We start from the raw sequence: 15,389 nt of genomic DNA on the forward strand, positions 1-15,389 counted from the left end.
CTCCATTCAACTCGGTCTCGAGTCACTCATCAGAAGTCACTATTCACTGTCACCATCGACCCAAGTACACAAACTCGCTTATCCGTTAACGAGTACCGTCGGTGGGAGACGCACCTTCACCTGCTTCGAGATTCTACTTTTCATGTATTTGGTATTCGAAATATTTATTTTTAGTACCACCCCCACAACATCAAACCAAAAGTTTCGGACTATAATACCAACGTTTTCTGCTAAACATAGAAGTTGGCTACTCTTGCTGAAAATTAGGTTTCTCAGCGAATCCTCTCGTTAAGAGCGATGCTGAATAGCATGTAGCATAAGCTGTTACCTTGTCTCAATTCGCGGTACGACTCAAAGAGTCTCGAGATTAATGTCGCGTCAGTTTGTTTATAGCGTCAGTCACTACCATAGCTGGTTGCGATCGATTGTACCGTACGCTGCTTTAAAGGCGATAAATATGTGATATGTGACCACAATGTATCGCTTGGAAAAGTACTCTGTAGGTTCCGTCTATCAGTGTTATGATATGATAGTTGAAGTAGACAAATCGATAACCTTTTTCTTAGGTGACACCAGTGACGACTCGTCCGCATGTTCAACCTGTTCATAGGACAGGCAACAAAATTCAGCCCGACAAAATTATTTTCTTCGTTCGTTCATGATCTCGTTTGCACCAACGCATATGCAATACGAATTTAATTTAGTTACGAAGCTGATGAGCATAATGTTCAACACGACGTTTGGACGTTGCTTTAGAGATCACAATGAACAAGTACACCAATACATTGTGGTGTTGATTCGTGATACTGAATTAGCACCAGGAACAATGTGCTGGAAGAAGGAGATAAAAAGAGAATGTCAAACAGCTTCTATACTCGATAGTGCGGGAGCATTATTGTCTCATTAACTCGTTCATCTTTTGCATTGAACAACTTACTACCACATATCCCTATAGGGCCAGTATTTCGATTTCATTTTGTTTAGTTACGAAGTTAATGAGCAAAACGTTCAACACGACGTTTGAACGTTGCTTTAGAGACCTCAATGAACAATCATGCCAATGGTGCCAACGCATTATTTCTAGTGTTGATTGGTGATACTATCACCAGGAACAATGTGTTGGTACGAAGGGGATTTGAAAATAGAGCGCGGTTGGCATGCATTATTCGCAAATTTTTCTTATTAACTCGTTCATCGTCAGCATTGAACACCTTACGCATGTTGCTTGTGGTGTTCAGCCTTCTGCAAAGTTATAAGCCTATTTGCCACCGTGTGCGTGCAAATTGAATTTGGTTCAATAGGTAAATTGTACGAAAATTCTTCGGTTCGTAGTTAAAATCCAGAAAGGAGTTTGCTGTTAAACCGTAAACCGTCGTATGCATTTGTTTGATGCTTAAAATATAGCATTTATTTGTTTGCTGGTTAAACAGGTAAGCTAGATCCCCACGAGTCGCCACTGGGTGACACAAACAACTTGTTCCATCCACTTCTCCGGTAGCTTTTCTCCTTCCTACGAGTGTTCAATAAGTTCGAATACAATTTTTCATCGTTGTGTAGGTGCGCATCATTTGCATTCTGTGTATTGGTATTGGTGTCAGCTTTAGCCTTATATAAAGGTTAACCGACGCGCAAGGTGTCGACTTGATGTCATTTATTATTTGTTTACTGCGCGCGATGAAGGAGTACCGTAACGTTAAAGTTGTTTGCGACAGATCGGTACCCATCCGTCAGTAACGGGAGACGGGCTCGGCCAAGGACCGTGCAAGATCCGGGCTGCCGCGTTCGGCGAGGACGCCAGCAGCCACCAAGATGGTGTGAGAGCGGGTTCGTCGAAAAATGAACCACTCGATCCGGAAGACCGCTGTTGACCAGGATGTGTCGATCGGGACTGCCCACACCATCATGGCGAAGGACCTGGGATGCAAGCCGTTCAAGAAATGCAAGGTTCACGGGGTAACGGAGGCTACAACGAAGAAGAGCCTGGACAGAGCAAAACTGATACTTTCGCGGCACGCTGGTCAGGAGTTCGTGTTTTCTGATGAGAAACTCTTCATCTTGCAACAACCGCACAATGTCCAAAATGATCGACTGTGGGCGCCGATGTTGGCCAGCATCCCCCCGTTTCACATAAACATTCCGCGGTTCCAGAGCGCCGCGCCTGTGATGGTTTGGGGGACCGTATCTAAGCGTGGGAAGCTTTCACTGGTGTTTATCGAGAGAAACGTGAAAATCAACGTCGCGTACTATAAGAACGAGGTTCTGGAGAAGGTTGTAGCCCCGGCACTTCGTGATCTCTACGGGAAAGATCATTACGTCTTTCAACAGGACGGCGCACCGGCCCACACGGTGAATATCGTCCAAGTGTGGTGACGGGAAAATTTGACTAATTTTCTTGATAAGACTTTGTGGCCTCCCAGCTCCCCGGATCTTAATCCCCTGGGCTTTTATGTATGGTCGTACATGCTGGCCAAGCAGAGCAAACATAAAGTGAGCGCTATGGACCAATTTAGGAAGCTCATTTCCAAGATCTGGGACGAGATGCCCATGGACCAGGTGCGTGCCGCGTATGATTCTTTTGAGAAACGTCTCAAGCTCGTCATAAAGCACAAAGGGGGTGCTTCCACCAAATATGTCGTAAACGTTCTCAATAAACACAGCTGCAATAAAAATTGACTCAGAAAAGAATATCTTATATTTTCATTTTTTAAACACATTTTTAAAGTGTATTCGAACTTATTGAACACCCTGTAGATTTTGGATATTACCCAGTAGTGCCGTTGCCCTAATTTCTATGCCGTGTTTATAGAGGTTTACTGATAGTTAGTCCTTACCGGCGGTCTTAAGCAACCCGATTTTTCGTATAAGTTTTTGGAGATCTGATAATGGGAAACTACTCCTGAAGCTACTACTAAATCAACTTCCATTTCGCCGCATTCTGCAACATTGCCAGGTGATCATCGAAGAATTGCTCTAACTGTCGACACATTTCCCTAGGGCGATTTATATATTTTGGACAAGCGTTACGAGTACTCTGTTTTGGACTTTTACGGCAAAATCAAATGGAAATACCCGCTTCATGCCTAACAGGTTTCGGTATGGCTCTTACGAGTGTAGTTCACCTTCCAATAGAATTTGCGCACGTCGTTAGCCCGCAATAGTTGTTCTATTGGCACTGTTCAATGGAGGGGTAAATACGGAGATCAGCAGGAAGAGAGTGAGCTGTGGAGCTACCAGCACAGGAGGAGGTTAAGAAAGTAATCAGCGAGCTAAAAAATATGGTAAGGCTGCTGGGATGGACGGTATCCCGACTGAATTTCGCAATGCATAGAGTGAGCACCTGTACGAAGCAATCCATCGGATCATGGGAAGGATCTTGATCTGGATCTGGGAAGAAAAACAAATGCCGGAGGAGTGGTTGGATTCGCCCTATTTTTAAAAAAGAACATCGTCTCGAGTGTAAAAACTATCGAGGCGTTACATGGCTCAATTCTGCCTATAAGATACTTTCTTGTATCCTGTTCTGGAGTCCTTCGTCGGTGAGTACTATGCTGGTTTTCGTGAAGATTGCTTTCCGACGGATCAGATGTTTACCCTGTGTCAGTTGCTCGACCAGTTTCGGGCAACTTGCAGATTAATCATTACATGGGTATGAAATGGAGAAGGCAAATGAGGAGCGTCCAATATAGCTCTAGCCATCACAAGCCCCTACCTAGCGCCTCCACGTGGCCATACCTGGTAATGCTCTTTTGAGTAGCCAAGCTAGGAGGTGCGATGCTGGGTGGTTCCCGGCTGCCTGATCTCAAAACTGCGGGTTTGGATGACGGCTGAGCAACACGACCTTGTTAGTAGGTAAGCTTAACATAAGTTATTTTAATGATTTGTTTCGTTTTAGCTCATGGAGCAAGCACCTCCTACTGTACAAAGAAAACTCGGGCCGAAGAAAGTTTAAATAGTGCTCATGGATACCAGAAGAAAAAGTAAAATTAATGGAAGCACTCATGTAAACTCAAATGATGCAACTCTTTTCCATTCGAAGGACTGCTGGTGAGATTGTTCTGTTTTTGTCTATATATCTTCATATAATGTATATTCATATAACACATATTTTATTACATTGCCATATACCATCATTATCGTAAAGGGGAAGGAGCATCAGGGTATCGAATGAATCGAAGACTGGATGAGGGATGTGGTAACCAGCCCAAGTCATATAAGGTCGGAGAGGATTTTGACGCGCCCTTCTAGCACACAAATCATCACGCAAGATAAGTTTGCACGGCGAAGTTATGTATCTAGAAACTGGAAGTCTATGCTGGAAGGAGTGTCTTATATCCCGTGTAATCATATAAGCGACATTGCTTATAGATCCACCCAACCCCTTTTGGTCCCTAACAAACAGCATTTACATGAAAGTTGCTAGGTAGATAAATTCGATTCTGCAGTAATCCTACATGCATACAATGGGAAATCCTTGAGGTGATGGTGGCTAATCTCATACATACACATACATACATACTTGCAGATTAATCATTTCATCACACATCGTGGACTCTGAGGCGGCGTACGATTCTGTTAAAAAAAATGGCTGTGGTAGTTACACCGATTCGCGCGACGCTGGATGGGTCAAAATTTTATGACCTCAACCGCTTTCGTGGCGTTCGATGGACTGATGTAAGGGGATGCACTCTCTAACCTGCTATTCAACATTGCCTTGGAAGGTGCAATATAAAGAGCAGACGTGGAAATGAACGGAACTATTCTCTAGAGAGCAGTGGAAGAGGCCTTTTAAATAGGAAGCAGCGGGACAAAAGGGACTTATATTAACACCGCTAAAACGAAGTACATGGTTGGTAGCAGGGAACGTGGAAATTCAAATGCTGTTGGTGCCGAGATGGAGTTGGATGGGGAACGATATGAGGTAGTGGAGGAATTCATATACCTTGGTGCGCGTGACAACGATGTAAGTCGCGAAGTAAAACGACGAATTGCAGCCGCGAATCGGGCTTTCTACAGATTAGGTATCCAGCTGAAGTCCCGTAGTTTGAAAATTTGCACAAAACTGGTACTCTATAGAACACTAGTTCTCCCGGTAGCATTTTGGGAACATGAATCATGAACGCTAAAGGAAGCTGATCGACGGCAATGCTTGGGGGGTTTTAGCGTAAAATTTCTGCGATCTATACTTAATGTCAAAATGAACTAAGGGAACTAAGTATACAAATATGTTGAATTGAAAGAGTGAAGGTAGAACAATGTTGCAGGCTGCGGTGGGCTAGGCAAGTGACCAGAATACCCGAGTAACCAAAACTATTTTTAGCAGAGAACCAGGAAGAGGACGTAGAATTCGGGGCAGACTCCGCACACGATGAATGTGCGCTGTCGAGGGCGATGCACGTTCAACTGGTGTTCGAGGAGATTGGAGAACGACAGCCCAGGACCGACAGTATTGGAGGACCATAATTCGCTCGGCGCAGGATCGATAACGAACCGTCACCACTTTTTCTGGCGCTTTTCCCTTCTCAGGGTAGTGGTCAACTGATTACGTCCCTATTATGTAAGTCATGTCGAGCAACTCGACTCGATTCAGTCAGTGTTGCGCGTCGAGTATAGGCAGAACTGACAGCAAAGCGGCTCAATGCACGACCAAACGAAAACAAACTGATTCGTCATTTGCTGACAGTTGAGTTACCAGCTTCTTAGCGGTCGGTTCAGTCGAGTTACTCGACAGAATTGTGTCACGTGTGACTTGTATAATACCAAAAGTAAACTAGTCGGGCAATGTGACACTGATACATAACCTGCAAAGCTCGATGTAAATAATTTCATGAAATTTTGCAAAATAAAACCCAAATGTTCGACGTAAAATTGCAGAATGCTTTTATTTTTAATAAAAAAAAAGATGAGGTTGAATTTTCATTGATTTTTATTGATTGATTGGTTGATTATCAGCCTATTGAAGATGAAATAAAATACAGATAAAATTGATTCAATAAGTTTCGTATAAGGAGCTAATAAACACCAGTATTGTTATTGTAGAATTAAATTACCCCATGTTAAGCTGCATTTTGTTGACTCAACCTCATGTTTATTGTGTTGACTTTATTTCCTCTATCTATTAGAAAGACTAACGTAGTAAAATATAACGTTTTGTAATTTTGTCTACCAGTCATTCCAGTTTGAGTTAACCGAAACTATGAAGTAACACTGCATAACTTTTTCATCCATAACGCAAATGCATTATGCTTGTAAAACAGAAGTAAGCCACAATTCAATTACTGAGTTCACCCGCATATTTTACGATCAACCTTTCAAATAACGTATGGGCTGGAACACTTGAAATTCCAAATACAACCGCTCGAACTAATATCTGTTATAACAAATCTACCTCGCAAAGAATAAAACCCGATAAGTGCCGTTTTATAGCAACTTGAAGCGTTTAGTGTGATGCACCGATGATGCACCGGATACACGTTTTACGATGTTCGTATAAAGCTAGAATTGATGTATTCTTTAACATTTTGCCACCGTTAAATGCCGGCTGCAAATGATGAGAATTGGTTATTTGTTGGGAATACCGGAATGTCTCAAATTTTAATGCCCAGACAAAATATTTAAGCGCATTACTTCGGCAGTCGCGATAACTCATAACTTATCAACAAATTCTCCAGTTAACGTAACGTTTGAAATACTTTGAAAACCCATTTGCCTGTCTTAAGGCAGAAGCTTGCTCATAATAACCGATTATATTTTACGACGGCTCGCGTGCACCACAGCGGCAGGCAAACGAGAAGCGACACTTGAGGCCAAAACAAAAATCACGTTCGCCGTCTTAGTCGTGAAAACTGACATTAAAAATCCATCCTGGATTGTTTTTACGACTTCCATTAAATTTCGATCAGCATGCAGTAAAAGGTTTTCGCAAGTGGATCGGTTGCAGCTGGCAGAAGCACTTCGGGGTGCCAAAAGTGCATTCCCAAAACTGACAGAAATTCATTATTTAAATTCTTTATCATCCGCACAATTCGCTGCTTTCGTCGGAGCGTTCAAGGTCGCAAAAAATCGAAATGTTTTCAAAAAATGTACACCATAGTAATAACATCATTTACAAAAAAAAACCTCTATAAACCTAAACCATAATACTCATTATACTAGTTCAATAATAGTAAACTGAATGCTACTGATTCAATGATTTGCCAGAATACTTACTGATTTTCATGCTCTAACATAGTTGACGCTTTCATGACATCTCGCTTTACGACAGGCCCGATGCGAATACCGGAATACTGAAAATAATAATACAAAAACAGTCTAAATTAGTAAGGAATGCTTTGGAAAGCTAAATTTTAAAATGTATTATAATGGTGATTAACGGATTTTAGTTTTTGTCAAAGATACCGGTACCACTTCGAGTGATATACCTTATGATTTAGTCAATTTAACAACATTTGGAAAAACCTAAACAGGAATCTCCCTGCAACAAACGATTTAAACATTGTGATAGGTCGGAAGAAATTACAGATTTATACTGCAATAGTGTTCATTGTTTAAAATTCTATGATAACTAGAAAAATGTTTGTATTGTATGTTTACGTAAAATGTTTGTTTCTGGACGATTTTAGTATACTAAAAGAGTAAGCAAAATTGTTCTACAGAACTAATAACCATGCGATATCATGAAATGCAGCAAGAGATCCGCTATTGGCGACATTTTTTGGTCACTAGAGTGCGACGATGATGGACGTGACCGGACTTTGCATCCGGTAGCAATTACTATGGTCACACTCAGGCAACGTTGCGCTGCCACAGTTTATCAACAGCCATCCATGTCACGATGTGCAGTGTTGTACTCAGGGTGAAATTTGTGTAATTGATAGAATTTTCAACAAAAAAATACAAACATGTTTAATTACAAAGTTAAATATACCGAAAAAATATTGCGAATTGCCAGGACTTTAATTCAACTATTCAGCTATTAGATTCTGTACAGCCCCCTCGTCCACTTTGTTCATCACCAGAACACCAGTTTACCTATAAATTGCTCCTTGCTTCCAACAGTTTTTTTTGGATCTTCTTCGGGTTCCGCTTAACGATGGAAAAATATTTCTAAATTGCGCGACATACCACTCCATGACCTTTGTTCAGTAATGGAAGAGTGCCAAATCCAGCCAAATAAGCAAGGAATAATGCGGATGCTTTTTAGATACGGGATACGGGTAGTCTGTCAAATCAGATATTACTAGTAAAATTTAACAATTTCATATGGTTGAAAATGTCTGCCTCCTTTTGCATTCCGGTAGCCGTATAAAACTCCTGCCCAGGAAACTGATAGAAGTCTGCCTTGATGTAGGTGTCGTCGTCCATTGCTTTTCCTGACATTAGTCTGTGCTCCCCCAGTGGTAATGTTCCTCTAATAGCGGAACCTTTGCCTATAATAGTGGAATTTTGTTTACCGCTCTTAGTAACGCTTGCAGCGAGCATGGAAGAAGGTGGATAACAGCGTAGGCTTGTTAAAATGCTATGAATTGTTGCGAATTTCTTAGCCAATTGCACCTTATTGGTCTGTTCAAAAGGAATTTACCATTTCTGTACCAACATCCTAAATTTTAACTACATGTACCTTAGATAAAACTGTTAAAAAATATATATTTAACAATAGAAAATTGAAATTTTCGGGGAATTATTCTAAAATCCGTCAAAATTATGAAATGATTCGAGTTTCCACTATTACTGGTACACCTACTATTACTGGTACGTCTACCCTAGCTTCTTTATTTTCGCCATCACGGTTAAAGTTCGACTGGTAGAGCTTTCAAATTTTTCCTGCCGACTCATGAATTACTATGACTGATGCTGCATGCGTTGTTTCGTCAGTGCATGTAACGATAAACCCATGAAAAATCGACAATTTTTGTCCATTTTTTTAATGCTAACGTTACGACGTTACGTTTTTATTCATATCAGACATAAGCTTGATTTAGCAATTTCACGAAAAAAGATATGTCAAAATTTAAAAGGGCTCCAATGGACAAGCTGGGGTTCCACCAAAGGTAAGTTGCTGAGAACATTCCGTTCACCTCGTTCATAGAAATTTTGTTCCGTCTGTGCCTTACTGTGCCGCTGAGGTGCTGATCGTGTGAAACCTGTCAAACTCGCCTGCGCCTAGCCAGACTGTTTTGATTGTTTTGACAATAACAAACATTGGCAGGGCTGCCAGTGCCTATCATTACAAAATTTAAATGTCAAAAAGGTGGGCCACAGTGTGCCATGAACTGTGAAATGAATGTACCGCAATTGTAATCAATGAGGTAAGCTGTTCCCTAAATTGAGTCTATAACAATGTTCTAACCGGCTTACCCTTAGGTTCCACCTATTTTGAACGATGTTAGAGCAGCGAGAGAGCTGAAAAACGGCAAAGCAGCAGAAAAGGACGGCATTCTCGCCGAACTTTTGAAAGTCAGGATCGAACGGCTGTATTGTGCAATCTATCAGGTTATACTAAAGGAATGAGGAAGAGCTACCTGCGAACTGGTAGGAAGGTCTCATATGCCCTATTTATAAAAAGGGCCATCGACTCGAATGCGATCCTCGATAAATTCCGGGAATTCAAATTGCAGATTCACCATATGCCAAATCAGTTTTGTTTGAAGCTCATTTCGTTTAATCGAATCGTACGCCGCCTTGAAGTCTATATTTATAGACGATTCAATTAAACGAAATGAGTTTTCAACAAAACTGATTTAGCTGACACGTCCTACCCTTGATGGTTCAAAATCAAGCGTCAGCACAGCAGGTGAGACATCGTAATCGTTTGTGGCGTTAGATGGTTTGAAGCAAGCTAACGGACTACTGAATTTGCTGTTCAACATTGCATTGGAAGGTGCTATTCGAAAGGCAAGCGTGCAGAGAAGCGGTAGGATCATCACGAAATCTCATATGCTCCTAGGGTTCGCGGACGACATCGATATCATCGGTGTTAACTGAAGAGCTATAAGGAAGAAACTGCGGGGATAGGGCTTATCATAAATTCTGCCAAAACAAATTATATAGTGGCTGGTAGAGAGCATGGTAGCCTTTCGGGTGTTGGAACTGCGGTGGTGATACATGGAGATACTTTTGAAGTGGTCGACGAATTTGTTTACCTTGATACGTTAGTGACACGTGATAACGACGTGAGTCGTAAAGTAAAAAGGCGGATAGCGGCTGACCACAGAACCTTCTATGCAGTACGTAACCAGCTGAGGTCCCGTAGCCTGCAACTCCGTACAAAACTCGCACTCTATAAGATGTTAATTCTCCAGGGGGTACTCTACGGCCACGAAGCGTGGACGTTGAAAGAGAGCGACAGACGAGATCTTGGCATCTTTGAGCGTAAGATCCTGTGATCAATTCTTGGTGGCATATTAGACAAAGGAGTGTGGTGCAGGTGCATGTATCATGAAACATACCAAGTATACAAATATGCGGATATTGTGAAGCGACTGAAACACGACAGGCTATACTGGGCTGGGCATGTAGCCGAATAAGAGACCAGCGAAAACAATATTTAGCAGAGAACCCGACAGAGGTCGACAACTTCAAGGCAGATCCCGAACCTGTTGGATGAGAGCTGTTGACGTGGATGCTAGAGCAGCGGGTGTTGGGGGCGACTGGAGAGCGGCAGCCCAAGACCGGGAAAAGTGCAGACAACTTTTTAATTCGGGATGGATTCACTAAGCGGAATATTAAGCATAAGCATAGGACCCCGCCCGTGTGCTGCTACTCCGTTATTGACCATGACCGATGAAAATAGCAAAATGATGGCTGGAAGAGCATACTTGAGACAGCATGCTATTCCTCATTGTGCATCCTTATCAGATTCCTGCATGCTAATCAATACCGACGCCGGCCACGTCCGAATGCCGAATGGTCCTGGTAGGATGGGAAGGAATGCTAGTCAAATAATTGTTGCTACTAGAGACCAGGAAATGCTCTGCATCTTCACAAGTATTTCGGGAAATGGATTGTTGTTATTAGATGGGGGAGCTAAATGGATAATGTAAGTATGTAAGCACCAGTTATATGAAACTAACCTGGATATTCGAAAAACTTCTTCTAGAGCCGGCAATTACGAAAATTAAGATATAAAATACATCCTTTTTATTATAAATCTAATATAATGGTAATTGTACTCATAAACAACCATAATTCATTAATTTATATCGAAAAATACTATGCACATGCGAGATTTACGGCTCGAAAACCGTATGGCAACCTGAATTTATTATACCTGAAAACAATAATCAGGCGCAATGAAACGAGCTAATATAGTCCCTAAAGTTGATAAGCATTTCCTTTTACCAACGCTAATATGCAGACCCGAGCAAAGTTTGATCACAAAGCAATAACTACAAGATAACTTGTTTTGTTAACGGATAACTCAATATGTTATGTTGATGTTATTTAATGAATATTTCTATATAACATGATATGGTACACGGATATCAAGATAGGTTATCCGTAATAATCCCTCTAAACAAGTTAAAATACTATCAAATCATTTTGCGATTTCAATAAAAAGAAGTAATATATTAACCCTCTGATGTCCACCGTCACCTTTTGGCGTTGTCAATTAGTTTGGCAGATTGTTTTAGCTCAAAGTTATTATGCAAGATCAAATAAGAAATGTTTACACGCGTATGATTCGTATACAAAATATTTACTTTCATGAATTTGTTGCATAACAGAATAAAACGAAAAATTCCTTTGAGATTCTACTAACATGCTCGCCATTAAATAATTGTCAAAGTTATCATTTTTTTTTAATTTTCTTTATAATTTATTACTAATTAAACTTGCTCAAATGAAAATGTGTTCGCTTTTTTATTAATATTTATATTGAAACTTTCCTATTCTGGTTTTTGTGTATTACTCAAGTCTTTTTTCCCACGAGGGATACAACGGCGCGTAAAACCGTTTTAAAAATCATGGTAATTCGAAAAATTCTGTAAAAAAACCATGTTACTTCAAAAATCACCTAGAAAGCTATTTAAAATCTAAAAGTCGTCGAAAAACCGCTCGAATTTAAAAATTGGTGAAAAAACCGCAGTAATCGCAGAGTTAGCGTTTATTTTCTTACAGTTTCATGATTGATTGTACAAGTTACATTCTTTTAAGTACTTTATCACTTTTTCTTCACTATAACTTTCGTTTCGGAGTCTTTGTAATGTTACTTCGTCAATATTACATTTTCGTTTGGCGTCTATATATTTTCTGCAGTCGAGGAGAAGGTGTCGTACGTTAATTGTGGTTTCGCAATAATCGCATAATGGTGGTGAGTCTTTGTTAAGTAAAAAGCTATGTGTTAGTCTCGTATGCCCAATTTCCAGTCCGGTTAGAATACGTTGATCGCAGGCGTAGCTGCAGTCTACCCATTTTTTAGTTTCAAATTTCACTTCTCGCAGTTTTACGTCTTGCATTGAAAACCACTAGTTGTCCCAATGTTGTTCGATCTTACGTTTCATTTCTTTCATAGCGACTTCTGCCGGAATTGCTGTTGAAATAGGTGTATAGTGGACCCCCGTTCGTTTGAACGATTCCTCATGCAAACTAACGAGGTTAGTTTTTAATTTGAACAACTGGCAACCCTAAACATACTGGAACTTGTGTGAACTGGTCGCCCTACTCTTTGTTATTGTTTTGATGGTTTGATTCAGTTGGAAGTTGGAAGTAGCGAATATTTCATTCTCCGATTGGATTTCTATCATAATCGTTGGGAAAACGCAATGTGAAACAGATTAAACACGCTAGATCGGTAAAAACAAATCGCGTTTATGCGCATTGTCTGCATAAGCAAATGATGTCATGTTGAGAATGACATTTGAACCATTTTTAATTTGCACGTCGTGCAAACCAACGGGGTGCAAATTAAAAAGTGTTCAGATTGAAAACGGTCAAACGAACGGGGGTCCACGGTATTGTTTCTACACGGAGCGAAAAAGCTCCAGTTTGTGTCAAACAAAATGATTGTTGCTTTAAGCCTCAATAAAATATTTTTATAACAACCTGAAAATATTGTTGTTTCAAAACGAGATTCTGTTTGAACCAAGAAAATAACAGTTTTGAATTAAAAGTAAAGTATTTTCAAATTTGAAGTTAACATTGATATAACAATAAATATTTCCATTTCAATCATACCTTTCAGTTTGAAGCAAAACGAAATTTTTGTTTGTGCGTAAAACAACCATAAATATGGTTGAAACTACATTTTTATTCTCCGTGTAGCGTTAGCGGATAATTGATTACAGCACTCGTTCGCTAATTGCACGAATGAGGTGATCCAACTAGCGAATTTCGTTTTGTAATTGCACGATGGCTGCCAATATTTATTGTAAAACGTGATACGTTTTCACCGTAAAGAATTCTTCACATGCACTCACACGTGCGCTAGATTGTGAAAAAGACAGTTAAATCTTTAAAAACGAACCAAAAGCTTAAGGAATACGTGTCCAATTCATTCCAAAGTTTAGCAGAATTTGAATTAATTTGCTTTTAATATATCTACGTAATGCAGAAGAGAGCTTTTGTTCGGCATCGCTGCATTTTTGTTTATAGCAACCACCTAGGAAACCACGTGCCGTTTGACAGATAACTGTTTTTTAGTTGCACTATCGTGCAACTAGCGAACGTGCAGTAAAAAGACGGTGCGACTAGAGGAGGCGCAATTAGCGCACGAGTGCTGTAGCTGCTTCATAACCTTGACAGCATGACCGGGAATCCAGCAGAGTTCTGTCAGTCTGTTTTGTAGTAAAGTTTCTATTCTTTGAATCCAGTTTACTAATAATGAGCTTCGAATTAGAATGAAAATTGAAACTGATGCGAAACTAAACTCGAAAAAAAAACACCACGATTGTACAATATTCGTCGACATACTCAAAGCTTGCTTCTATTTATAGCAGACTTCAATCTACGGTTGACACTTTGACAGCGAAGCCATTTACTGCGACGCAGGGGGAAGAGGGAGAGAATAAAACAGACAGAAAACTCTTGAACAATTTCACACTTCCATATGGGCAGCACTGCGAGTGTAAAAGAGATCGTGCAGTGCCATAACGTCACTGCCATATTAGCGAATTGGCCAAAGCACATACGCTTTTAACCCAGTCACACACAAGAGTAGTTGTGGTGCACAGGTAAGGTAGTTGCACAGGGTGCTCTAAGGCGTGAGTTCAATCCTGGCCGGTAGAATAAGTATAAACGCATGGGGAGGTTTTTTCGAGGCACCCATTGTAACTCCCAACAATTATTTTTAGTTTTTTGGCAGTTAGCCGAGACAAAATGTCGATATAGTAGACTATGGTAAAGAAGTTTTTTTTTGTTATTTAGGTAACATCATGATAACAACACATGTTCTCAATAGTGAAGAAATTCGATAACAAAATTTGGACTTCATTTGCTATCACCGATAACTGAGTATAGTATAAACTTGATACCATGCCGAACGATTTTTGTTATCATTTTTGTTATGTTGTCACTTAATTCATACAAGTTTTTACCAAATCCTGTTATCAAAACTTGATCACAGGATAACAAATTTTGCTATTTTTATGTTATGGAACTTTGCTCGGGGAGATATAGCGCCCTGCACGCTTATGGATTCATTAAGCGGAATATTGCCGAAAACGTAAAGTAAGTAAAGTATTCATTTTCAGTAAATTTTAGATTTTTTTGAGTCAGGGTGGGCACAAAAATTACCTTTTTACCAACCTTTCCTTAAACATTCATAACTTTTGAACCACTGAACCGATTTTAATGATTTTCATACCAAATGAAAGATACCACAATTCATTAAATTTGTGATATAACTTTTTCTTCATCAATATCCATACAATTTTACTTGACATATTAACTTTTATCATGCTTACTTTTCCGTAGCGTTATCAACGCTTTTTTGAGAGAACGACTGTCAGTTTTGTTCTCCTCATTTTGATGCTAAGCATAAATACTTTGGCGCTCCTCATTTGGCGCTTTAAGCAAAACTAGCAAACACTCTAAATATTTCTTCCAATATTTTATTGTTGAGTTTTTGTTTCCATTTGGCATACTTTGTTCTTCATAATAATTTATTATTATTCTCCAAAAAATAACTATAAAATAAATACACCTCTTCAGTTAATTTATAGCCACAGTACAAAGAACCGAGTTGAACCACAATTTACTGAGTGCCACCCTGGTGCCGTTTGTTTCCGACTAACACAGAGGCTCCAACACACTGAATGCTGTTTCCGTCCGGTTTTCTTGCTATATTGTTTGCCGATCCGGGCCAACTTGGCTAACGTCGGCGGTGAAGTTGGTGGCAAATCGGCGGACAAAATAATTAGACCGCACACGCGCGCCAGTATGCAATGTCCGGT

General features: G+C 40.1%; 1 protein-coding gene across 1 annotated transcript in view; it reads right to left on the bottom strand.

Moving 5' to 3' along the window:
* LOC128733621 (eukaryotic translation initiation factor 5B) overlaps positions 1-15,389 on the bottom strand; it is a 178,797-nt gene that overhangs the window by 91,048 nt on the left and 72,360 nt on the right. Inside the window, exon 5 of the mRNA XM_053827343.1 lies at positions 7,207-7,283. Within this exon, the coding sequence (XP_053683318.1) occupies positions 7,207-7,283 (77 nt within the window). The remainder of the gene's footprint in view (positions 1-7,206; positions 7,284-15,389) is intronic.

Source organism: Sabethes cyaneus, chromosome 2 (genome assembly GCF_943734655.1).
Source record: "Sabethes cyaneus chromosome 2, idSabCyanKW18_F2, whole genome shotgun sequence".
Lineage (NCBI taxonomy): Eukaryota > Metazoa > Arthropoda > Insecta > Diptera > Culicidae > Sabethes > Sabethes cyaneus.